The 26,052-nt window shown below is 48.0% G+C and overlaps 1 protein-coding gene across 2 annotated transcripts in view; it reads right to left on the bottom strand.

Moving 5' to 3' along the window:
• Positions 1 to 26,052, bottom strand: part of F13A1 (coagulation factor XIII A chain) — a 144,905-nt gene that overhangs the window by 2,346 nt on the left and 116,507 nt on the right. For both annotated transcript variants that reach the window (XM_082344584.1, XM_082344583.1), the window contains 3 exons: positions 24,184 to 24,471; positions 18,153 to 18,313; positions 5,032 to 5,168 (listed from right to left, as the gene is read on the bottom strand). In XM_082344584.1, the coding sequence (XP_082200710.1) occupies positions 5,032 to 5,168; positions 18,153 to 18,313; positions 24,184 to 24,471 (586 nt within the window). The remainder of the gene's footprint in view (positions 1 to 5,031; positions 5,169 to 18,152; positions 18,314 to 24,183; positions 24,472 to 26,052) is intronic.

Genomic DNA, 26,052 nt, shown 5'->3' with positions numbered 1-26,052 from the left:
AATTTTCTAGTTAAGAAAAATGAAGGGATTAAACACAGGAGGTGACGTTTCCATGGTCACACAGGTATTAACGGGCAAAGGCAAGATTTGGACCCAAGTTTATCTGTTTCTAAAGCACATGCTCTTTCTACTTCTCTATATTTCATCCTGTATCCTCCAATGAAACGCCTTTTCCGACCACTGTGCTTGCTTTTTCATATGTCTGATTTCTCAAGCAAGACAGATGCCCTTTTGTTCAGTATTGAGAGCTTCCTGCAGGTCTTGTTATTGAAGGACTCCTGGTCTCCGCTCTCTGACTCAGGCCAGGCGTGTGCTGGGCAGCTTTGCATATAACCCTTGGCCTGCGCTTTTCTGGGAGAGCATCAAGGATTTGAATGGAGACCCCCATGCATGTCTTAAAAAGAGAGAAAAGGGACCAGACTCTTTTTATGGGGTTATTGGGGCACAGCTTGTCAGAGTTGGAAAGGACTTAGAAATCACTTCATCCTACTGTCCCATTTTACAGACGAGGACTCTGAGGTCCTAAGGAGCCTGTGGCATCTTCCACAGTCACAGATCCTGATGGCCCAGACCCTGGAAGAACAGAGACACACACTGGGGACACAAAGAGGGTGCTCAGAAATGAAGAACGTGCTGTGCAGAGGAGTTTGGTGGGTAGACCCTTAGACCCCTGAGCGAGGGCCCAGGGGCTGGGAGGGCATTTCCTACAAGCTCCACGGGGTGGCCTGGGGACCTAAGGAGCTGACGGCAACACTGGCTTTGAACTGGAGTGGTGGTGGAGGGTGGCACAGAAGGGGACTGTCGGTGAGTCTAGAGTGGTCCAAAGGCCTCAGCTACAAGAGCCCCCATTTGCCCTTGGAGGTCAGGGCCGTACCGCATCACTTTAGACAGAGCCAAAGCGAAGGAGAAATATGGGGCCATCCACCTGTGCTTGACCTAGTCTACATAAAGTTAGAATCCCATGATATCCTCACAGATCACTAAAACAATACGTATTTTACCTGGCTGCAGGTGTACGTCCTCTGGGATGAAAAGGGGAAGGGCTCCAAATCTTAGAAATTCAGCCGCTAAATAAGAAATCCCTTTACTCTTGTATCTGTGGCCAGTGAATTGGGAAATGCCTCTAAGGCTAGGGGGCTCCTCTCTCTAGGGCTGCTCCAGGCACTGGTTCTGAGAGTCTCAATGTCTCAATTAATTTGTCATTAGTTCTTAATTTTTGTTCTTTAGAAATGAGGCTATATAAATTATCTTACTGAGTTATAGAAAAGCCAAATTATGTGACAAGTGCACACCTGGAGCCTACATATGGGAGTATTTTTCCAACTCGGTAAATTACTTTTATGATTCAAGGTTTGAAAGACACTGAGCTCACTGTGGGTTTCCTCACCTGTAAAAGGACACTATGAAATACTGAAAAGGGTGTGGAGAGGGTGGGTGAGTTAGTATTTGTCCTGTGCTTAGAACCATGGCAAGATGTGGTTAAATACCACGTATTAGACATATGTTGCTGCTGCTGCTTTGCTATTATTATTATTATTATCACCGTCACCTTTGTGGTCATCATTTTCTGCCTGAACTCCCTGCAACATAATTTAGGAAAGTTCTTCTGGCTTGTATGCAGAGAAACAATTCTCTACCCTTAATTTAAATCATCTTTTCAATATGAATATAGGTTTTTAGATATTTATTCCTCAGTAGCTGTGCTGTTTTTACCCTGATCCATTCATTCATTCTTCCCTGGTTTCCCCAGGTGATCCATCCAGAACATTTTGCAAAAGAGTTGTCCTGCTTAAGGATATGGCCTGGGGCCTAGAGTGCAGGCAACTCCCTCAAACAGAAACTGCAAACCCTGAGCTTTACTTCATTATTTGATCTAACTCATCAACTCGTCCCCGTAATGATATTCAGCCATGTGTCTAGGCCCACTCACGAGCATCTCTGAAGATACTCATACATGAAGAGGCACACGCATGCCTAAGTATGCATTTGCCTACGGAAAAATGCATGCACAAAGAAAGAAAAAGATCCTTTCCCCATCTTGCTAAGTGGAGTATAAAAAATAAATAAATAAAATTCAAAAAAAAAAAAGTGGAGTAATACTGGAATAATCCTATATTCCCAGGGATAGATGTTGTGATAAATGATTCTCAGTAATGCGCTGAGCAATCAAGATACACTGGCCATTTATCATCTTGAGCACGGGCAGGCGTAGGGGATTATTATCACAATAAACCGCAACTGTCTATGGTTTGTCCTCCACGTGTTGAGCCCTCTGTCCTACTTGAGAGACTCAAAATTTAAAACAAAATCACAAAGTCGGGGAACTTTTCTCTTAAAGTAACTTACGGAACCTCATCATTTTTTAAAGAGAAAACTGAATCTGGAAGATGAATTATTTGATGTTGCAGAAGTATCAAGTGCAGAAGCTGGATAGCTACAAGTCTGTGGGAGCAGTACCTCCGAGCATCTGAGGAAGGTGTGGGGAGGTCGGGGGGAGAGCAGGAAGGTAAATCATTTTGGAGTGGAGTTGACTGTGTCCTGACTGAGGAATGGACATGGCACCACCTATTCCTCGTTCAATTCCCTGCTCGCTAGCTCCCGCCTTCCAGATCCTCTGCTTGGAGCTCCAGACCCCCTAACGCCTAGGGCCCTTGGGTGGGCAGGTGGGGTGGAGACTCCCTTGACTATTCAAGGCGTGTATCTTGAGAAAGGAATACAGTCTTGTGAAGGGTTCTGGTTCTACAGAATTGCACTTCTTAAGGGTCCAAGTTGTTACATTGATCTGCCGCTCTTTGATCAGGTCTTGGCGGTATAGGGTACACTGTAGTGTTTCAACCATCCGATTGGATGTGGGTGCTGGCTGGCTCAGGTCTGGGCTGTGAAGGTGTGAGGAGGAATCAGGAGGAAACAGAGAAACCAGTGGTCTCTCCAAAGTCCCAAGCCCACCCTAGGTCATAAGTATTTTCTATGTCAAGTTATTTACAATTTTTGACAGTCTCTGAGAAATAAAGCTTCCCTTGCTTTGCAGAGATCCACCCTCTGGATCTGGATCCCCATAAGAGATTGAGGAACTGGCTCTCTGTCTGTTACTGATCTGCCATAGACCTATGCGTTGAAGGTGATTACTGATAGAGCCAATGGCAGAGTGTGGGTGGGACATTTGCTTTGTGTCCACTGTGTAGGGACTGGCCTCTTCCATCCTTTCCCCAGTTCACCCCACTTTGTCCTACCCCAATGTCAGATATTAACAGTAAGAAATGCACCTGGACACTCAACGCCCTTTGAGCCCTGTGTCTCCTAAATGGTGGGTCATTGCACTGTGCTAGGATTCATCTTTCTTCTAATACACAGATTATCTCCTTCCTTGCATTGGTTTGGGATCAAGGTGGAATTCTTGCACAGCCAAGGTGTCAAGGTGGCAGGAGGTTCTGGTACCCTCAGATCAGGCTTGTTGGAGAAGAAAAAATTGGCTACAGCAGGGGGCTGTTTTAAAGAAGAAATGTGTTTCACTTTGCCTGAGCGATTCTTGCATCTGATTCGAGTGGGAAGGTGTGAGGATGGGTGAGTGAGACTGTCGTTTCTGATGAAAGCAGGGCTAGCTCTACCGACCTCTCGCTCTAGCTGGGGTTGATTTCTAATTTAATTTTTTTTTTTCTTGCGGCTTCCCTATTAGCACAGGAAGGTTGTTATGTTTTGTGCTTGCATTTTAAAAAAAAGCACTCAAATTATTTTCTCTGTTGTTTATTGCATCCTCCAGCATCAGGTACCTCTTAAATGATGGGATGCAGAAGCTGTGAGCACTGTAATTTCAAAGAAATGCAACGAGCCCCTAGTGCACACATTGTCTTTAAAGGTGCTTCAGAAAGGGTGAAAGAGGCCTTGCATTTGTCTCACAGACTCCGAGCGGGGTAGCTTCCATAAAGGGCGTTGGGGAAATTCCTAACATATCTGGGTCATAAGGCAGTTTCCAAATCCCTGCACCTCCTTTTTTATACCTTAGAAGGTCACCCCACAGGAAACATGCTAGATTGATTGATGTTGACAGGGACTTCTTTGTGGTAGAAATGAAAGTAATAAACCTCAAAGATTGGGATCCATTCTGGGTGTCACACTTTAAGAGGAGTGCTGACAAGTTGGAGGACGTGGCCGAGGGTGGGAGCCGAAACCGCATGAGGGATGAGGGGAATGAAGTCAGTGTAGGAAGAGAGAAGACGCAAGGAAGATTGGACAGCTGTTTGCAAACATTTGCAAGCCATTAGATGGAAGACAAATGTGCCTTATTCTGTGTACAGGTCCAGATGACGGGGTTAGGATCATCGGTGGGATAGAAAGGTGGAATTGTTTTCTAACGACTAGAATACCTGAACACGGAATGGGCTGTCTTGTTGGGTGACACTCTTTGTCAGTAGAAGTCACAGAAGCTGAGAACCGTAGGGCACAATCTAATGGCGCGAGGTGTGGAAGAAGCAGAGTTTCATTCGTGTTACTACAGAGCGCAGGGTGGTCGTTGGTCCCTTGAGTAGGGAACCAAGTCTAGAACTCTCTAGGCTCACCTTTGTTCTACTGAAAGCAACAGTTCTAGAGAGCGGGTTGGTAAGATCTTGGAGGTGGGGTTGGAAAGAAAGGACTCATGAAAAGGGACATCTTTCTGCGTGATACCTCTGTAAATACGAGAAGAATGAATACACGAGGAAGGAGGAGGGCAAAACTCTTGAACTTCGGGATCTGGAATCAGCCAGCCACGTCTGGACGTTGGCTTACTTCTATAAAATGCACAACTTGGGACAAACCAGTCAACCTCTCAAAGCCTCAAATTCCTCCACCACCAAAGGGAGCTAATTATAGTGCCCACCCCATTAAGGTGGTTTTAAAGATTGAATGATGGAAGTGCTGGTCAAACCAACGCTGTGTTTTTGGAGGTAGCAGCTTCTCAGACATGTTCACTGGGGATTGGATGTGAGTTTGGAAAACATGGAGAGAGACAGAACTTCCTATAACCCCACCTCACCTCCCCACTTTCCCAGCACTCACTGGAACATCTTCCTTATTGGTTTCGTCACTCCAGGACCATCCAGGTAAATCCAAATATTTTTCAGAGTTTCTTTTAAAGGATTGGTGAACTCAACCATCACAACCATGTCAGAACCTACTACCTGAGCGCCATGGACCTAAGAAGTGAATTGGGAGAGAGAGAAGCTTGTTAGCAGCACAAAAAGCCTCTTTATGTGCCCCTGTATCTTTAACCCCCTTTACTTTTTCTTCTGTTTTACAGCATGGCCATCTTTTGGCAAGGGAACCAGTGCAATGAGGCTATTGCTTTGACTGGGGGCTACCTATCGAGAAAAAGATGGACAATTACTAATTAGAATCGCACTCGTTTCCCCATTATAAAAACCACCCTAATTAGAATTCAGGTGAACAGCCGTGGCCCCCAGCTGTTGCTGTCAGCGGGAGGTGGAAGTGCATCTGGTGTAGCAACAGCTTTCCGTGGTGAGGGCAGCCAGGTGAACTCTGCTCCTGGAAGGGGTTCAAGTTTCCTGCCAGGACAGGAGGGATCCCTGAGTTCAAGAGGAAGAAAACACTCCACGGGGCCTGCGCCTTCTTACTTGGAGGCACTCTAGAAAGAAATATGTCCGAGGAGGGAGGCCTCACCGTTGAACTTGAAGGAGAGGAATCTGGACACTAAAATAGGCAAAAGGGACTTTTCCTCTACAGCCACAGCCTCTGCATCCAGGAGGCTGTAAGGCTTTTTGTGGTGAGTTTATCCATCACAAGTCTCAGAAGTATTGGGTATTTGGCAAAGTGGCCAGAGTTCAAGGGCAGCTCCGACGCTTACTAGCAGTGGGGCCTTGGGTGACTTTTTCACCTTTTCTGAGACTCAGTTTTCTTGTCTCTGAAACAGGACTGACGTTCCTATGGGGTAATCTATGTAGAATGCTATTATTATTGTTGTTGTTATTATTATTAGTTCTTATGCTGTGTTCACGATGTACCACACACTTGGGACTATATGCTTTCCTAACACCAACACGACGTGCTGGAAAATGACCAGGGAGCTATAGTATTTGTTTGTTCGTTTAGGGGCTTTCTATGCCAAATGGATGGGTCTGTATAAGCTCTAAATAACTTGGGAACAAGATAATAACAATAGTTCTTCCATCATAGGAAAGGAGTAGGATGAGATAATGCATATAAAGCAGCTAACACAATGCATGGCGCATTGACAAAGGCTCAATACATTATAGCTCATACTTTTTTGGATTAGCAATACTTGGGGTAGTTTGCTTTATTCACCTTATTTTAGCCCACTTTCAACTCCAGTATCTAGCTGGTGTCCAGTAGATATTTGTTATATTAGGTTGACTGCTTAAAAATGAAATTTATTGTCTGTTTGAGTTTGCTATACATCAACCCAGGCACTATACTGCCTTATTTTTTAAGCGGTCTATAACACAGGAAAAATCATGTGGAAATGAGCCTTTCTCATGAATAGAGGGAAAGAGGAAGGACATTGCCCAGAGAAGAAGATTCTTGCTCATTGGCTCTAGCATTAAGAATTAGAACCTTATGGCCTTACTCTTTTTTTTTTTTTAACATCTTTATTGGAGTATAATTGCTTTACAATGGTGTGTTAGTTTCTGCCGTATAACAAAAGTGAATCAGCTATACGTATACATGTATCCCCATCTCTCCTCCCTCTTGCATCTCCCTCCCACCCTCCCTATCCCACCCCTCTAGGTGGTCACAAAGCACCGAGCTCATCTCCCTGTGCTATGCGGCTGCTTCCCACTAGCTATCTATTTTACATTTGGTAGTGTATATATGTCCATGCCACTCTCTCACTTCGTCCCCAGCTTACCCTTCCCCCTCCTGGTGCCCTCAAGTCCATTCTCTACGTCTGTGTTTTATTCCTGTCCTGCCCCTAGGCTCTTCAGAACCTTTTTTTTTTTCTTTTTTTTAGATTCTGTATGTATGCATTAGCGTACGGTATTTGTTTTTCTCTTCCTGACTTACTTCACTCTGTTTAACAGTATCTAGGTCCATCCACCTCACTGCAAATAACTCAATTTCTTTTCTTTTTATGGTAATAATATTAATAATAATATATAATAATAATAATAATAATATGGGAGTAATATTCCATTGTATATATGTGCCACACCTTCTTTATCCATTCATCTGTCGATGGACACTTAGGTTGCTTCCATGTCCTGGCCACTGTAAATAGTGGCTTTACTCCTTAAGACATGTTGATGACTAAATTTATGTCTATGGGATTTAAAAAAATCTATAAGAAAAATGAAAATTGCAGCCAATTCTCCATGGTCATTACATTCAAATCTCCACCCCCTAAGGTGGGATGGGTGGAGAGCTGGAAAGAGGAGTCGGGGTGGAGCAGGCACTGATTATGGCGGTGACAACAGCAGGTGTCACCTACAAAGCATGGACTGTATGCCAAGCCATGTGTCTCAGTGGTCCTCAACCTGACATGCAGAGCGGAATGTAAGGCTGGTTGAATTTGTGGGTGCGGAACCTGTGGCTTTTGGGATCCGCAGGGGTCCTGGAACCAATCCCCATGGATCCCGAGGGATGACTGTATAAAAGTGCATTATTAGAATACTTTACATAGAATCTTTGGTCTAATTCTCAAGTGCATCCAACATAGTTTTCCTAAGTTGAAAAAAATTTCAGAACACTTTTTGGTTTCTAAAAATACAGGATAAAGATAACATTTACAAAAACTGTCTAAATTGGAGAAAGTGGGACTGCTTTAGACACACTATTGGTGAAAGTGTTTGCTATGATCACTTTGATTTTGGGGTGAAAAATATTTTGGAGTCATCTGCTTTCTTCATGGCATGCTACTGAGATTACGGGGACAGCCCCTTAAAAATCTGATAATAACTACTGCCCCTTCCTCCCATGGACAAACACAGTGACAAATACAAGATACATACACTTTGCAGGTAGTTTTAGGGGGTTCACTACAGACCCAGGATGTCTATCTATAGCCCTCAAGGGGCTGATGGGCTCCAAGTTAAGGATCCTTTACATACTGGCAGCCTACCTCTACAGGAAGATTCTTCTGCTGTGGAAAGCAAAGTGGACCCTTCCAGGTGACTGATGGCAGAGATAAGGGGAATTTAGTATTTGAAAGGCTGGCCCAGGGTTTGGGCCTTCAGAGATAGGCTTTAGATCTGAATATGATTAGAAGATGAAGCCTTCTCAGATAATTTCACGTGTCATGCCTAATCAGTTTGCTTCCAGATATGACCTCTGTTATTAGCTGCTGGCACGGGTAAATAAATACTTCTCAGCCTTCCCCGATACTGGAGTCTGAAGGAGGGCGCCCTTCTCAGGTCGTAGACTGTTTCTTTTGCAATTAACAAAGACTCATGTCCCTTTTCTGACACTGGTCTCCTGCACCCGGATTTGAACGTCCTTTACCTGACTGCTGAGATAATAATGAAACTTAGAAACTCAAACCAAACCAAATATCAAGCCTGCCCAACACTCAGCATCACTGCCTTCTGCTTAGGCAATTTAAGTGGAGGTATTTCCTCCCGCTTTCAAGGAAAATGGAGCATTATACATAGTATTTTCATATTATGTGTTGATTTAAGTGGTGTGCAATTCGCAGTGTGTGTTTACTATAGAGAAGACCAGCCATTACCTGGACCAGAGGAAAGGATGAAGCATATGTCATACTCAGTGACACCAAATACTTTTACACCCTGATTTTTTCAATATTCCATTTAAAATATTTCTGGTTTTTTATACCGACATAAAATACGGTGCTTTTTCAAGTTAAACACCTTTCACCGATATTGACATTCTGAGTTCTTGTCTTTTATGCTGTTTCATAATGATCAGTATTCTGTTTCTTTGATAAACAAGAAAGTTACTAACACACACACACACACACACACACACACACACACACCCTTTTGGGAGGAAATTACTTTTTAGGAAATCACAAGCTCTCTTCCATGGAGTATGTGCTTTATAATATACATAATAACTGTATTGAAAATCAAAACTGAGATGAAGGAAAATGTTTGGGAAAGAATGAACTTAGTTGTCAATGTAATTCACATGATTTATTAGTTCACCACACAGCCCTTACTTCAAGTGCTGTCAATCATGGATTCCGTGAATTAGTGGAAAATGATTTTTCCCTCCTCCCCACCCTACGGTCACTGCTGGTAATAAGCAGTTGCTTGTTTGTAAACCACCTCACCAGCACCACTGTTGCTTCTCACTAGCCCACTTAGGTTAGCCTTGACTAAATAATGTAAATTTTTTTTTTACGACAGGTTTTACGAGAGTCAGGCAATGTTCTAAGTCTGCACCATCCAATGTGGTAGCCGCCAGCCACAAGGGGCGATTTAAATTTAAATGAATTAAAATTAAATTAAATTAAAGTTCAGTTCCTTAGTTGTACTAGCCACAGTTCAAGTACTCAGCATCTACATGTGTCTAGTGGCTATCATATTGGAAGGTGCAGATCTAGGGTATTCCCGTCATTATAGAAAGTTCTACTGGACGATGCTGTTAAGTGATTTACTTATATTAACTCATTTAATCCTCACGACCCTATGAGGTAGACGCTATGAGAATTCATTTTACAGATGAGGAAAGTGAGGCACGAAGAAGTTAAGTGATCTCTTCAAGTTCACACAGCAAGTAGGGGAAGTGAGACTTGGACGCAGACAGTCTGGTGCCAGAGTCAGTGCTTAACCACGTGCTGCGCTGACTCTGATAAGTAATAACAATAAGAGCAACTCACATGACTTTTAGTGTTTACTTAGGCAACCTGCTCATCATTTTACTTACATTATGATGTTTGATCCTCTATGGACTTAGCAGTGGACATTAACATTATCCCCATTCTATCGATGTGAAACTAAAACTTAGAAGACAAACAAAATCCCCAAGTTACAGAGCCTGTAAGTTGGCAGGACCCAGATATGAATCTAGGTCTTTCTGACTCCAAAGATTTCATCTTTAAGCACTACATACACTGTCGTCTCTGACAGCAGAGAGGCAAAAATAGTAAGCTTTTCTGCTGAAAATAGTTTCTTTATTTCCTGAAATCCACTGAAGAATCATTTGCAGTATTACCTTTTGCCATCACTCAACTACCAGTTGAGCACAGTGATTACAGCTTGATTCTGAACTAAATTTGAAAACATATATATTACTACTCAACTCCTTCTTGTTGACTTTATGGGGAAAGAAGCAGATTTCTATGCCAGAGTAAAATGTGACAAGGTAGACTTGAGGCCTTGATATACTGTATTACTTGATGATTATAGGATGTTCTATTTGGGGTAAAGATAGAGACATCATGTAAAAAAAAGAGCCAGTAGCTCAAGCACACTGTGATCATATGACAAGGTAGATGAGATTTGTTATTCTTGTTGTTTTACTTTGCATCTGTGTGAACAGGAATGCATAGAGAACGTGTTTTAGGTACCCCAGTTACCAGTGGTTCTAGATTTCATTCTCAAATGCAGGTCGTTCCACAGCTGTGCTGAGAGGAAGGGGGAATGCTCCCCTTCCAGTGGAGGCCTCGCTCACAGAGAGTCTGGGATGTGCTCTCCTGGCCAATGGAGTAACCCACTGCCTGATCCTCCGGGACCAACAGAGGATGGAGAGAGAGTCGGCTATCCGAGCATGTGAAGCCATGGCTGGTGGTACCCTGCCCGGGACCCTCCCCAGGTCCGTGGACTTCACCTGCTCAGAGCGCCTCATGGTGGGACCTCACAGACAGACTTTGATTTTCTCCACAGATGGCTTACGGCAGTGCTGAGGGCACCACTGTGGCGGCCGGGACGAAGACAGTGACCGTGGTTGGGGGACGCTGAGGGGAAAGCATGCTGGACTCAGGGTCTGAAGACCAGGGACCACTGCTGTGTGTCCTCGGGCCAATCACTTGAACTCTCTGGGCCTCAGTTTCTTATGAGGTTCTTGGGAATATTCAATGTGATATCGTATGTGAAGTGATCTGGCAGAGCATCTGCACCATCGCAACTATTGACTCTAAATGCCATGGAGGTTTGAAGGGAGACAGTGCTGCCAGGGTGACCAGGAGAACTTCCTCAGCCTCAAGTTCCCTCGTGGGGAGTGATGTGGATTCAGGTTCTCAGGTGCTGGAGCCAAGAAGCACAAAGGAGAGAAGCTGGCAGCCTCCACTGACACTTTCTAAAGAGACGTGGAGAAGCCCACCCCCCATGCCCTGCTCCAGCCTCCCACTGAAGGGCTGTGGACACGGCAGGGGTGCGTCCTGGTGACTGGAACACGTGTCAGAGTCACGGAGGACCCACGGGAGGCCAGGAGGGAGAAACATGCTCCGTGGGAAACATGGCAGGAGAAACGGTTTAGGGGTTGGGGTTCGGGATAATTAGAACACAGAGTTTTGTTTTCATTTTCTGCCTTGATGGAAAGCTTCAGATATTTAGGCTCTCACAGAATGAAGTGAAACTGCAGTTAAGTCTCACAACGTACCTGGTGACTGTCAAGCATTTGGGGACGCTCGCTATGCCTCAGGTGGTTCCCCAGTTTTAACCTGTCCTCCGGTTAAAAAGTAAAACAACCCACGAACTGGGATGTTGGAGGAGCAGGGCCCAGCACCCGCCCCAGCAACCCTGCCGGCCTTGCTCTTCTCTGGTTAAAACTGGGCCTTCCACGGGCACAGGCAGAAGAGGGACGAAGATGATTTTACCCTTGACCTCAGGTGAGGGGTCGGCTCCAGCTAGAACACAGCGGTACAGTGGTGGGTAAGAAAAACCAAGGCAGTGTCTTGATTCAGAAGCGACCTGGGCGTGGAGCCAGCGCCGGTGCATCTGCGCTAGTTGGGAAAGGGAGCCCCTTTTCCAGTGGACGCAGCGTCCTGCCAGGCTGCGTGGCCGGGCGAGTGGCGAGTGGGCTCGGTTTGGTCCCTTCATTGTCCACTGTGTGGGCACAGCTCCCACAGGTGTCGGATTTGGTCTGGAGTGGAGCCACCCAGAGGAATCCACCACCCGGGGGGTCAGAGGGGACCTTCCCCCTGTGACCTGCCTTCTCCTCACTGCTGCAGGTCCAGAGTGCCGGGAGGACATTCTGCTGGTTGATGTCTAGGAATTACCCCCTTTCCTAGGCCCTGGCTACACTGTCCGGTACAAGAGGAGGGCCCCAAGCTGTGAGGCCGTGGTGGGCGACATGTGAGAATCGAGCAGCTGTGTCCTTGGAGCTGACCGGGGGAGGTCCCTGCTGAAAGGCAAATTAGCAGCCTTTCCCCATTTCAAAGAAAAAGTCAATAAAAATATTTTCAATATTGAGTTATCCTCTGATAATTTTTAAAGCATTTGCTACAATTTATTTACAGAGTGGGTACCAAATAACTCTTTGTTGAATGATTAAATAAATGAGTGAGTGACTAAACATCGGGATGAAGAAATACCGAAAAATTCTTTTAGCCAACAGCATAGATAAGTAACGAGCAAACGCATGTTGAAATCGTGTTAACGCCACTCCAGGACGACTCCTGCACTTGTGTGGACGGTGCACAACCTGGGGGTGGCGGAAGCAGGGAGGCGCGTTAAAATGCACGTGAAAAAAATCTTGGAAACAGTCAACTGTTCTTATTTTAAATGTTTAAAAGATTTTTTGTTTTTTTTTAAATCTAGGGGCACCTGTTGGTTTATGGTTTGTTCATGGCTGTAACTTTTTAAAATCACGTACATAGAAAGTGGTTTTATTTTTTTCCTAGCAAAATTGTTCCTCATTCATAGGAGAGAATGAGTTCTACTGGTGTCTCATGATGTTCTGAAAAGGCCACAGGACTGTCCTACATGATAATACTAAAGATGCGGTGGGACCCGAGCTGTCTTAAATGGCACTGGGAATGGTTTTCCCCGATACTGAAAGGAGGTCATGGGGGAACGTGTGACCACCTCTCCTCTCTCCCCCGAGTCTCCTCCAGGCTCTCCGGGACCGGCCCCCCTCTCAGGAGGCTCCCACAGGGAACAATGCACGTGCTCAACACCCAGGGGTCGGTTTCAACGCCACCAGGTGAGCATTGGCCGGAGGGCCGTTCCTGCCCTGAGCAAGTCCCAGGGGCTTGACTAGAAAATCCCCGGCACAGAGGGGACTCGGGGGGGAGGGAGGTGACACTAACCAGTAACCCCTGGTCCTGGCAGGGGCTAAGCATTCTCAGGAACGGCCCAGATCTAGTCCTGAACAACTTTGTGTTTTATATATGATTGCAGTTAATAATGGGACTAGTATTATAATTATGAGTGTGTTATTTTGCAAAAAGGGACAGGGAAGTTCAGAGAGAGAGGATGTGTGTGTGAGAGAGAGAGAGAGAGGAGAAAGAAGGAGGAGGAGGAGAGGAAGAAGGAAAGGGAGAAAGAGGACAGGAGACTTGGTGGCGGCTACCCCGGGTGATGGAAGCTGACAGATGCTGGTCTTCATCACGTACGTACTGTGATCGAGGTACCATGTTAAGCTCTTTATGAGGATTATTTCTATTAGCCCTCCCAGCAACCCAACAAGGTCAGCAATATTACTGGACCCATTCTACATCTGAGATGTTGAAGAATTAGCCCACAGCAGCCCAGGTAGAATTAGGAACCCGGAATGTCCTGGTCCAGCCATCCAAGCCCCTGTGCTGGGGGCTTCTCTACAGAAGGGGCTGTAAGGGTTCCCCCCACCCCGGTGTTCCTGCTCCAGTTGACTTGGGTGAGGACGTGAAAACTGTGAAAGCTTCACTGCTCCCCGAGACCGGGAGGAACCCACCGGCACGCTGCCCCCATGTCACGCACCACGACTCCTGCAAACCAGCCTCTAGCCGGCAGACCAGCTGAATTCCCTCTGTTGCCCCCATCCCCTCCCCCAAATAGCCGTGCCTTAAACATCAAAATGCCGAAGAATCTTTTCCTGACTTAAAGCCTCTTAACAACAATCAACACGTGGGAAGGCAGAGACAAATTCTATGTCTGACTTTAATAAAATATACTTTTCTCATCAAAATATTTTGATAGCCTGGGAAAAGAGATGTGTGCTCATTAAAGTTTAATGACTGTCTCTCCCTGCCGTTTTCCACATGAGGATCACACTGTGTGACTCATGCATGGTGGGTGCCGGGAACAGTCAACTGGGAGCACAATTTAACCCACTTTCGATATCTGTGCTCACGGGGACGAATGAAGGGCAAGACTGGGTCCTTAGGATGTAAGGACGTGTCCACTGGCCTAACTGCTTTGGTTGACGGTGATGTGGACCCAGACAGGTGGGCCCCATCGTGGTCCAGGTTGGCGTCTATTTGCTCTAGAAAGGGAGCTGGGTAAGAAAAGCTGCAAACTAGCCCTCAGGCAGCTCCAGCCCCAAGGCTGAGCTGGGTCTCCCAGGAGACAGTGCTTTGGGCAAAGGCTTTGAAGAGAAGGGAGAAAGGCAAGAGGTTCCGACTCCTGGGAGGTCGGAGTTGACCATGATGTTACATTCATGCTCTAGAATCTCCACTGAAGCCCCCCTGTCCACAGATGAGTTAGGAAGCTCTCATCCAAACCTTGTAGCCTCACCTCACAGTGGCCCCAGGCTGCCTTGCTCGGTCTCTCTTCACTAGTCACCTGCTTCCAGCCTGCACTCCCGCCGCGGCGGCTTCCAGCTGCTCCCCACATCGCGCTTGCTTATGTTTTTTTTTTCCTAGCGTCTGGAGTGGTCCCTCCATCCATCTCTACCGGCTGAATGTTAACCGCTCACCAAGGATCACCTATGGTTCTACAGCCTTAATCCTTGACACCCCACTCCACTCCAACTCCTGTGATCTCTCCTCCCTGGAAACACCAGGCCGTTCGGTAAATGCAGTCACCATCTTCTATTCTGGTGAAAGTTCCAGTGTGAGAGCAACACAGCCGAGTCGTTACCTGTACAAGCTTCCAAATCAGTAAGACCTGCGTTAGAAGCTTCCTTCCCTCCCTTATCAGGCAGGTGATCACAGGCAAGTGGCTTGTAAGCAGTAACAAGGGCAATACCAACAAGCAACACATACTCGGCGTTGACCGTGAGCGAGGCATTAGGTACCCACTAGTTCGTTTTACACTCACGACAGCTCTATGAAGTAAGACTTGCCATCGTCTCTGTTAAACAGCTGAGAGAACAGGAGCTAAGAGACAGTAAGTGATGCGTCCAGGGTTACACAGCTACTGTGTTGAGGAAACAGGCTTGGAGTTCAGACAGTTTGGTCCCAGGGCCTGTGTTTTGACCACCATGCTACAGGGCACTGCCCTCTCTGGGCCTCTCAGATTTCTCATCTGTAAAATGGGTACAATAATGCCCACCTCGTAGGGTGGAAATGAGGATTAAATAAGATAGTACAGGAGAAGCATAACAGCAGAGACCTCAGTACTCAGAGCTACTGTCATTGCCAGCACTGTGTGCCGGTCTCACCCCGCCTCCTGCCTCGGGGTGGGGGGGGAATCCTGCCTTCCTGACCCTTGTCTCTCACACCCTCTCATCCTGTGCCTTCATCATGGTGACCTTGGGAGGTTCTGTAAGCTGTGGGCCTGTCCCAGGCTCAAAGAGATAGACCAAGGGTTCTAGCGTTTTCTTAGAACCTGGGGACATGTGTCCCACGTGGTCTGGACCTCTGAGCCAGGGTGCTTTTGTACTTTCACTGCATTTAGCTTCTTCTCCAACTCCTGTTTATGCAGTTTATTTGACTCCCCGTCCCTGAGGTCTCCTGGGTAACATTTGTTTCAATGTATATTTATTTTCTCCTCCCCACCCCTCCTCCCTTCCCCGGTCCTCCTTTTGTCTGTCTCCTCTCTCCCCGGGCAGTCGCTTTCAGGATACCTGCCGTCTGGATACCCGCGGTCCGTACCCCACGCCTCAAGTAGACTAACTAGGATCCTGGTCGCCAGTGCATTAGCCAGTTTCTGGAATTGGGGCCTCTCACAGCTCAGGGACACCTGGGTGGCTTTCAGGGTAGGAGGGGCTTTACCCAGGAACACCTCTGCCCCGCCTCGGATTTAGTCTGTCCTTGGGGCTAATGCAGTTCATGAGGTTAGTGGTTAAGCGACCGCTTCTGTGAGAATGCGCCTGCTTTCCTGAGCACTCCTGGACCTGAACGGAGGCCAGAATTTCCATCTCTCTCCTGCTGGAGTCCCGGTCAAACGGCCCTACCCTCTAAATGCATTACCTCTAAGAACCGCCTTTTTGACACCCTTATGGAAATTGAAAAACAACACAAAACCAAACAAAAAAACCCACACAGCTCTTTGTAAAGTACACCCTCCCCGTTCAGGTCACTTGAGCCGCGGGAGAAGGGATTTGGGTTCTGCCCATGGGGAGTTAAACTGCTCTCTGAGTAAACTCGGAAGATGACTAGTCAATAAACCTTCAGTTAATGAGGTCTAAAAGATGAAAGTTATCAGTTTCCTGTGTTCATCCAGTTTATTGCCAGCGGTGCAATTAAATTCTATTTTACGCTGGGGTGGGAGCACTTCCCAGCTGGGGACAGCTCTCTGCTGAGCCCTTCACGGGGACAAGCTGTCAGTTCATAATTAGGTGAGCGTGTGGGCCTTGCCTCTGGCAGGAAGGGTTCCGAGGCGGAGATCCTGATGGGAGCGGGAAAGGGGGCCTCCCCCAGCCTCCGGGAGAGGCCTGCGCGGCGCCGCGTGTGTCCCAGGAGAGCCCGCCACGAGGGCAGCTGCCACGTGGCGGGTGGGCGGGCCGCCCCGGTCAGGGCACCAGCGCCTTATGCTCAGGGGAATGGCAGCTCCCCTGCAGGGAACCCCAGTACCACTTCTCTGTTCTGCATTCTTCCCTGTTCTGCCTGCAGACCTGCACCCCTCACTTCTACGCTGTCTCTTAAGGCCTCTTGTGTAGGTGGTGCTGCGATGGGCCTGTAGCAGGTGACCGGGGTGAAAGAACCAAGGAGGTGTGAAGATTCAAGCCTTCCTAGAAAAGGAGGGCCTGGGGTTCTCTTCCTCCGGGGCCCTACATGTCGGCCTGGTGGGACTCATCGTACAGTAGCCCTCAAGGGCCGTCCACACGGCACTGGACCCAGTGAAGGCTGCCAGTTTGAATGCTACGCAACATTATTAGCTTTACAAGTGATTCTCAGCAAACGATTCAGAAGAGACACAAGGCCTACTGCTCCCTGCCTGCTCATTGCCAACACCCCACCTCTAGAGGCTTTAAAATATGAATGCCTCTAAAACTTTGATTTATCCACCACTTTAGAGAAATGCACCTTCAGGTCTGTGCTAATCACTCAATCACTTGGAAAGGTCTCCAAGCCCTGGATAAGGCTGACATGAGATGTCACACCCCAAGAACCCTGATGGAGGCCTGGGTTTCTGCTCCCAGGGCAGGAGGTGTCTTGGGGATGTAGCTACGGACGCTGCCAGTGGTCCTGAGAAGTGGGGGCAGACAGGCTGCCATATTTGCCTTCCCCTTTCACCCATGCTCACCTCTCCACTGCCAAGTGCCTTTGAGCCATTTGGACAGAGAGTTCTTGCAGCAAATGGGGAGACAACGTTAAAACTACTAGCCAGACGGGCAAAAAAGGCCCTCCGTTGATAGAGGTCAGAGCAATGGTTGTCTCGGTGACGGAGGAGAGAGTGATGGACTGCAAAAGGCGTGAGGGAGATTTCTGGGGTGTTGGATGTTACAAATCCTCTGTGTCTGCCTCTGGCTGGTGGTTGCCAGGCGTATACACACATGACAAGTCATGATCATCACGCTGACATTTCGGTTTGTGCATTCTACTGTATGGACAACAGTACAGTCCAAAACGCAGGTGGGAGGGGATCCAGGCGGCTTCTGTTCGATGCCATGCCTGACCTACTTTATTCTGGAGACACTGAGTTCCAAGTATCTGTATCCTTTACACATCTCTGTCTTCCTCCACAAGCGTGTTTATACCCCCAGGTTATATTTATATCTGCAGCCACATCTATATATTTAAATCTGGAGAGGAGAGAAACGTGTTATATGTGCATGTCTGTATATAGGGTGGTTTACTTCTTTCAAAGAACAGGAGGATCCTAGTTCCTTTTTTTTTTCTGGAGCAGGACACACTTTCACACACACACACAGACACATATTCCTAAACACTAACAACCTTGCCTTTCTCCCTCATCTGAGATGCTAAAACTGACCTTGATGATGACCTTGGGGATTGTCAGCACAATGGACTTCTGCTTAGCCAGAATATCCTTGGTCTCATTGACACGGGCTGTGACAAAGAAGTGCAGGAACGCCTGCTCCAGCAGCTGGCCCATGTATTCGCCCGCTTGGATCAGCATCTCCTCTTTCTTGGCTGGCGGGAGGAAAAACAAACATGGCCATGTCAGGACCCGGGATAGGAGCTGCTTCACCCTTCCCTGAGGGCCCCATCTTTTCCACGACAACACAGTCTCCACCGCACACACAGGTGAGGGCGAGTGGAACACAGAGCCCATCAGGGACAAGAAGCTCTCCGGCTTCTGGGGTAAAGAATGTGCTGGAAATTTCACATTCAGTAAAGTCTTCCTAGAGAAAACGTGGCAAGTTTTCCCCAACAGTGCTTTTGCTCTTGTAAAATGCAACGTGACAAAGAGGTTTTAAATCAAGGACCAAGGGGTTTTAGCTGTGGCTGCTTGGATTGAGGCAGAAACAGTCCCAAGGCGACAGATGTGGGGCAGTGACGTCCACGGCCACTGTGCCGTGTGCCCTCCTGTGATAAGAAACATCTCATGCAGGCCAGGGGCCACGCTCGAGCAAAGCTGTCAACGACCTAAACCTTTTCCTTGATTCCTTTGCTCCACACTTTCTCTCCAGCTTGTACTGTACCAATCTGCCTTGATTTTTCTATTTAAGAGAAAGAAGCGGTTGAAACCAGTTTTCACTGTAGGCATGCAACTCTCTCCCACCCCTTCTGCTATTTGCAACTTAAAAGACCTCTGTGATCTCAAGGCACCGACAACGTGAGCATTTAGGTGCTGGGGACGAGCCAGTGAGGATGACAGGTGGAGGGTGGGGAGCGGTCCAGGCCCCACTCTGCTCACCATCCGGGCTGAGGACGGGAATCCTGTCTTGCGTCTCTGACCGCAGCCGTGAGGTTCTGTTTGGCTGCACTGCCCAATTTCTCTCACTCTCATTTCCCAGAGCCCAGGATTCTTAAGGGCAAAGGGCAGTTCTCCTGCAGGCCGAGCCCGGGCCTGGGCAGAGCCAGGCGCCAGTGTTGTGTGGTCACGCCTCCATCCCCCCTGCATGGAATCGAATGTCTCCACCGTGGCTTCCCTGCTCAGTGTCTGCCTTTGGCCAAAGATTCCTCCTTCTGGTGGAAGTTATTGAAGGAAACAATTCCCAAGGTTGATAGTTTCAAGTGCAGAGGGTGGTTCGTTTTAGCTCTCCCTCACGAGCGGCCGTCCAGGACCCAGGACGGAAGACCCTGTGGGGTGAACTCCAGGGCACAGGGAGGCCTCCTGCCTTTTGGGCTCCCAGACGACAGCTCATCAGGCCGAGCCTACCATCTGCCTCAAGGTCTCTGCATGGATGAGTAGGTGCTGTGACCGCCCAGTCTTGGCTTTACCTCACAATCACTTAGGGACATTTAAAAACCTGCCCTGTTGGATCCCACCCCAGGTCAATTCAATCAGAATCTTGGCGGCTGGGACCCAGGCTTTGTTTTACAATTCTGCAGATGACTCTTACATGCAGCGGGGCTGAGAAGCACGGCTCAACCACTAGGGGGACCCACCCTTCCCACCCCCAGATCAGCCCTGTAAGAGCCTGCCACCTGTTCTCTAACTCCACCCACACTTAGGGAATCAGGATCTGCATTTGAATACAATGCTCAGATGGTACATATTCAAGTTTGAGGGGCTCCCAGAGATAGGAGATTGTAGCAGGAGATGGGGCGGTGTTAGGGTAGAATTGGGTGGGCTTAGGATGGCCTCCGTTTTGAAACTGAAAATCTTGCACCCCAGAATGCACTCAATTCCTGGCAAAATGGAAATTGATGGCAAGATGGAAAGGATGGTCATCCTAGACCAGTGGTTGTCAACGGGGTGCAATTTTGCCCCCGAGGGATATTTAGTAATGTCTGGAGATGCTTTTGGTTGTCACAACTGGAGGTTGTTACCGGCATCTATCGGGTAGAGGCCAAGGATGCAGCTAAACATCCCACAACACACGGGACAGACCCCGTAACAACTGTCCAGTCTGAAAGCTCGCGGTACCCAGGCTGAGAGCTGGCCACGGGCCATGCAGAGTTATTAGAATGTACTGGTCCGCCCTAGACAAGCAGTCAGCAACTCGGCCTACTTCTAGGGCAGTCCCATTCCACTTAGAGCTGGCCTTTGGAATCGAAGACCTTGCCTTGACCTTGACCCTCGAATTCTGCCTTTTTGGGTGACCCACTCATGTTGCCTTCTTTGGGACTGAGCCTGGACCTTGCTTCCTCCATGGCTCCCTGAGCAGTGAATTGTCCAGAAGACTAAGGCTCTGTCCCTCAATTGGAGACAACCTCAGATGAGCACATGGGGGCTGTTTTCACTTTGCCAGATGGGGCCAGATGGAGCGGCAAAGTGACAGGCCTTGAAGAACACGCATTTTGCCACTAGCTGCCTCCGGTAATAATAATAAAAAAAAATGGACATCCTCTGGCTATTTCTAGAGGGCCGTGTTTGACCACTGGGCTGTTTAGGTTGGCGAGATGCGCCTGACATCTTTACAGAGGCTTTCGTTGCCTTGATCCCATCAGCCTCGGGACTCTTCATTCTCGGAGGTAGAACATTCTCTAAATCTTGGCACTAAAGAAACTGGGCTGTGTTTCTGAGCCCAAGAGAACAGGGCTCCTGAAATAGTACATTATGTAAGTGCTGTGTTTTGCCACTGCACAAGAAATTGTTCTAGATAAAGTTTATTAAACGTGGCAAGAAGAAGAAGAAGAAGAAGAGATTTTCATTCTCTGAGTGGTGGAGCTGGGACCCTGCCAATACCATTTACGGTGTCTGGGGAAAGCCAGGGGGGACACAGACAGGAGCTGCTTCATCTCTTTTCCAAAGAGCAAAGAAAACTAAATATAGCCAAGTGGAAACGATAGCACCTTTGAAGGTATGGGAGGTTTAAGTTATTCAGATCTTCCCAGCTGATTCTAGCCTACACATTCCCTTTAATCATCAATCTGGAAAAATACATTTCTCGTTCTACTTGGAAAACTTTCTTTGCAACAGACTCTCCTAGGATTGTACCCTGACCTGCTTGATCGATGTCTAGAATCCTGTGGCTTTTTGCCATATATTGCAATTTATTTTAGGTTGCTATATGCAATTTACTGCATGCAGTTAGTGCCACATACATGCAGGGTAAAGCAAGAAACAGTCTTCAACTCCCTTCAGGTTATTCAGGACAAGGCTTGGGGTGGGCTGAGTGCGTGGGAGCTGTGTTGATACTGAGTCAGGCTTCGATGTCCCTAGATCGATGACTGAGACGGCTAATATATCATGCCGTTCTAGCCCGCTAACTCACGTAAGCTCATGCTTTTATTGGATCATGGAGAGAATGGGAAGGAGATTGAGAGATGGGACTCTAGTGCGGTGGGAAAAGGATGGCATATAGTTCCTTGTCCAGGGGAGTGAAGGGCAGCTGGACCCCAGGCAACGGGGCACAAGTAAGGGGCGGGCCTACTTAGGGCCCAAGAATGCACAGAGCTGGCTCACTGTACCTGCCTGAATGAGATGTGGCTTCTGGTACCTGCTTTGCCTCTAATTGCTATGTGTGGCCTTGAACACGTCAACTCACCTTTCTGGTCTCAGTTTCCGAAAGTGTAAACACGTTGGAAGTTAGCATTTATGGGGAGCCTACTTGCGGGAAGCCTTCCGCATATATTATCACATTTAGTTTCCTCCATATCCCCCTTCTCTCACGCCACCCATCCAACCTGTCAACCAATCCCGAGGGCCCTACCTTCAGAAAACACCCGGATCTGGTAGCTGTCACCACCTCCCTCACCTTCACCACCATCTCTCACGGGACTACTGCAACAGCATCCTAACTAGTCTCTAAGCTTCAATTCCACTTCGCCTATAGTCTGTTCTCAGCACAGCAGCGGAGTGATCTTTCAGAACCCAAGTTAGACCAGGGCACATTTCTGCTCAACACCGTCTTACGGCTCTGCAGCTCACTAGGAATCATAGCCAAAATCTTTACAAGGGCCTCCAGGTCTTTACCTGGTCTATACCCACCAGCCTCCCCGGATGCCTTTGCTCCTGACTCTGGTCTCCTTGCTGCTCACTGAACACATCACATGAGCTCTGGCCTCAGGGCCTTTGCACTTACATTTTTTTTTTTCTGGCTGGAAAGCTCACTCCTTCCCTTCTGTCAGATTTCTGTTAAATGTCACCCTATCAGAGGGGCTTTCCCTGACCACACTCCCCCACCCCTGGCACTCCCTGTCTTCCTTACCCTGCTTCGTATTTTCCTATTCTATGCAGAACCATATGTATTCACTTGTTTGACTGTTTATTGTGGAGCCCCCATCTTCCCCCCAGGAGACCATCAAGAAGCAACTCATTGCTGTGTCACCAGCACAAAATAATACCTGGACTTGTAGGCATTAAATAAAGGTGTGTGTGTGTAGGGGGGCGGTGAATCAACAACCCAGAGATGTGGGTAGTATTGTTCCCACGCGCAGATGAGCTCAGATTACTTAAGTAATTTGCCTAGGGACACACAACTAGTAGGTGACACAGTCACAGCTAAAATCCAGATTTGTCTCATTCCAAGGTTCAGGCCCTCTAAATCCACTGAGTCTGTCTGTTCTAAACAGCTGTGATGACTGTTTTTTCTCTTGAGTCCTTTATACTGACTACGCATTTCTGTAAGAATTATCTTTCTTCCAAGTGCTAGATCTTCCAGTTTCCAAAACAAATACCATGGTGATTTCTTAATTGTTGGCTAGTCTACTGAATCGAGGGGGATTTGCTTCCTTCAAGATTGAGTAGGTTTCTTGAAATTAGGATTTTTTAGGAATAGTTTCTCATTTTTCTGGGAACATCTTTCTGAAGCCTCCCAAAGGTACTTCCTGTGGCTTGGGACAGACACAGAATCCAGGAAGCCTGAAAACAAATGAGACGTGTGGTTTGGCCACCCCAGGCGGGATCATAGTCTTGCCTGCCTCTGCGTTTTAAAAATTATTATTCATATACCTTTTTTTCCACTTCTTTTCCTGAGTCACCTGTCAGGTCAACGGATCTGGTGCCCTGCCATGTTGACCCTTTCAGCATGCTCTGTTTTCTAACTCCGTGTGCTCTGCCTGGAGACCGGGTTCTTCTGGTTGGCTCATTTGGCCAGTTGAGTGACCAGCTGTTGTGCACGCCAAACGCTGGTACCCCAGGGAATGAGACGGGTCGAAATTGCAATCCCCAGTGCCAGCTGCGGCTTGTCAATCCCAGTCCTACTTAAACTAGTCTGGATTTTTCATAGTGAAGAAGACGCTTTGGAAGGCCATGTATGCAAGGGAGGTGAGGGATCGAGGCACGGGAGAGGCCCCCGGGGAGATGGCCGGGAGAGCAGAGCCTCCAGAGGTTCCTGGACAACACGTCCCGAGGCTCGAGTCTCCTCTCCCAAGGATGGGCTCTCCTGACCCTGTACATCAGACAGCTCACCCTGCGGAGCTTAGATCTCCCTGCCCCCTAAATGGTAAAGCCAAACACACTGTTCCTGCTGGGCGGCCCCCCAAAGCTGTTCCTAAGTTGGGAGAGGGGTACCGCCAGTGGGCCTGCTTTCTGAGACACAAGCTTCACCAACTTTCCTGTGCACACCGGTCCCCCTGGGATCTTGTTAAAATGCCTGGGGCTGGGGCGGGGCCTGAGAGTCTGCATTTCTGACCAGCGCCCAGTGGGTCCTGACGCTTCAGATCCTTGGGCCACCCTGTAAGTAGCAAGGGGTTCAGTGACATTTAACGTTCATGACTCGTGGGGCTCTAAGCTTTGAAAATTTCAGTGCTCACGTCTGTGCACGAGTCACGAAGACGGAAGTGGGGGCCTTTCTAGAAAAAGTGGGTCCTGCCCTGTGGTTCCTGCTCCTGGGCTCTGAGCCAGGGCTTTAACTTTGACAGGAAGTTATTAGGGAGCGTCAGCACAGAGCCAGACAAGGAAGCAGGTGACACATCTTGGAGAGAACAGCCACCCCTCGTTAACTTACAGGACAAGGGCTCCAGTGTCACATCAAACGTCTCTTTCTTGAATTCTGCCTTGGCGACCCCGGTGTAGAAGGTGATGTTGCCCGAGAGATAGGCTGTGATGGTGTAGTGGGTGGGGCCACTGTTACGGAAGGTGATGGTGACCTTGAAGTCTCTTCCCAGCACAGCATTCTCCACTTCAAAATTCATGTGGACATCAGACCTCGATTTGACGACGCCCTCTGTGCTGAGGGGCTTTTTAGCCCCGTACATCAGGGCAGTTTCTAGGGCCAGCCTCTCTTCTTCTTGACCTAGGAAAGGTGCAGAGATAAGGACAATGCAAGCCACCCGAGAGAAAGTCACCTTAATGAACGGTGTGCTGTGGGCACTGCTTGCTGGGCTTGTGGGGCTGCCTCTGTAAGCCTCAGGCTTCCCTCTGGGGCAGGCGTCATCCTCATCCCATGTTATACATTCTGCAAAATCAAGTTCCCAGAGAGTTAGGACCTGCCCGGCTGCCGGGTTCGGCCTATCTGAGCAGGGGTTACTACAGCGCATGCTCCAAGGGTTGTTTTTCCAGGGTCACTGTTTCAAGGCTCAGCAGATAGAACCGGCAAAACCTAGCTCTTCTCAAACTGTGGGATTAGTTGGCTTCCCTCCCAATGTCCTAGCCACGTAGCTGGAAGAGTTGCATCTTGCCTTTCACCTTCTACAATGTGAGTTTTCTCCCATTCGTGGGTCTGCCCGGCAAGACCCGTCTTCCACGTGTCTCTTTCCACTCGGACCTGTCCCACTTGGCTTGTGATGCAAATGGCTAGCAAAAGAAGAATCACTTCGAAATAAAAATGCTGGCTTTTGTAGTAACATTAATTTTTAAGATGTTGCCTCTCACTTAACTGATAACAAACTGCAATGAAAATGAAGAGGACAATTAATAATGCTAACAAGTATCGCTGAGAGCTAACTATGTGACGGGTGTCACGGGAAGTGCGTATCGTACGCTGTCTCATCTAATCCTCAGGAGGACTCTGCAAGGCAGGGACTATTACTACCATCGGTTTCCTTGTGTGTAAATAAGGACGCACACGTGGTAGGGTTGGTAAGTGGTTTACAGGTAGCACATGCATAAGAATTGGCAGCTACTAGGACTTTGCAAAGACAGAGAAAATGCCAGCAGGTGTTGCGAACAAATGAATGTGTATTTCTGTGTGTGTATTAACAATTTCTCTGATTGTCAAGACTGCAAGAATGTGCCAGAAGCAACTGGTCCAGGACAAGCATTGGCTAGAGCACATGTTTCACAGTCGACAAGAGGGTGATAATACTAAAGGGAAGGAGTGGCGGTGTTAGGGAAAGCATAGTGAAATATTTTAGCGGAAAGCATCTGGCAAACAGCTCCCCAAGAAAGAGAGCATTAATGATCATGGCTTTGGAGAGGCACCAAACATGCATTTAGGCAAAATGTGGGAGGTGAACACCAGCAGCGGGAACATGGTCATGGTCAGAGAGGTGCCTCGTGGGGAGAGGCTGAGCTGGCCGAGTGGAGGAGGGGCGGTGGAAGCTTCTGGACGCTAGGAGGGACTTCACAGCGGGTCGTAGATGGAGGAACCTCTAGCTTCCTTCTGGGGACCAGCCTGTCCCTGTGAGCAGGAGCTGCCAGCGAGGCAGGAGGGGGTTTCCAGGAAGTGCAGGCCCAGGTAAGAGGCAGGAGGAGCTGCAGGGTTTCCCCAGCTCGACGGAATCCCCTCTCTCTGCACTTGTGGTCTGAGCTCTGATGTCTCACGTAATGCAGGGCCATGAATTTGGTGCCGAGAGAATGATCTAAAGCCAGATCACATTTTCTGAGGCCCCTCTGTGGCTCCAGGACCAAGGTCAAAACCACCCTTCCATTAACT

Source organism: Balaenoptera borealis, assembly GCF_965194805.1.
Source record: "Balaenoptera borealis genome assembly, chromosome: 12".
NCBI classification, from domain to species: Eukaryota; Metazoa; Chordata; class Mammalia; order Artiodactyla; family Balaenopteridae; genus Balaenoptera; species Balaenoptera borealis.
Note: the sequence above shows the minus strand (reverse complement) of the source record. Positions and strands in the feature narration are given on the sequence as shown.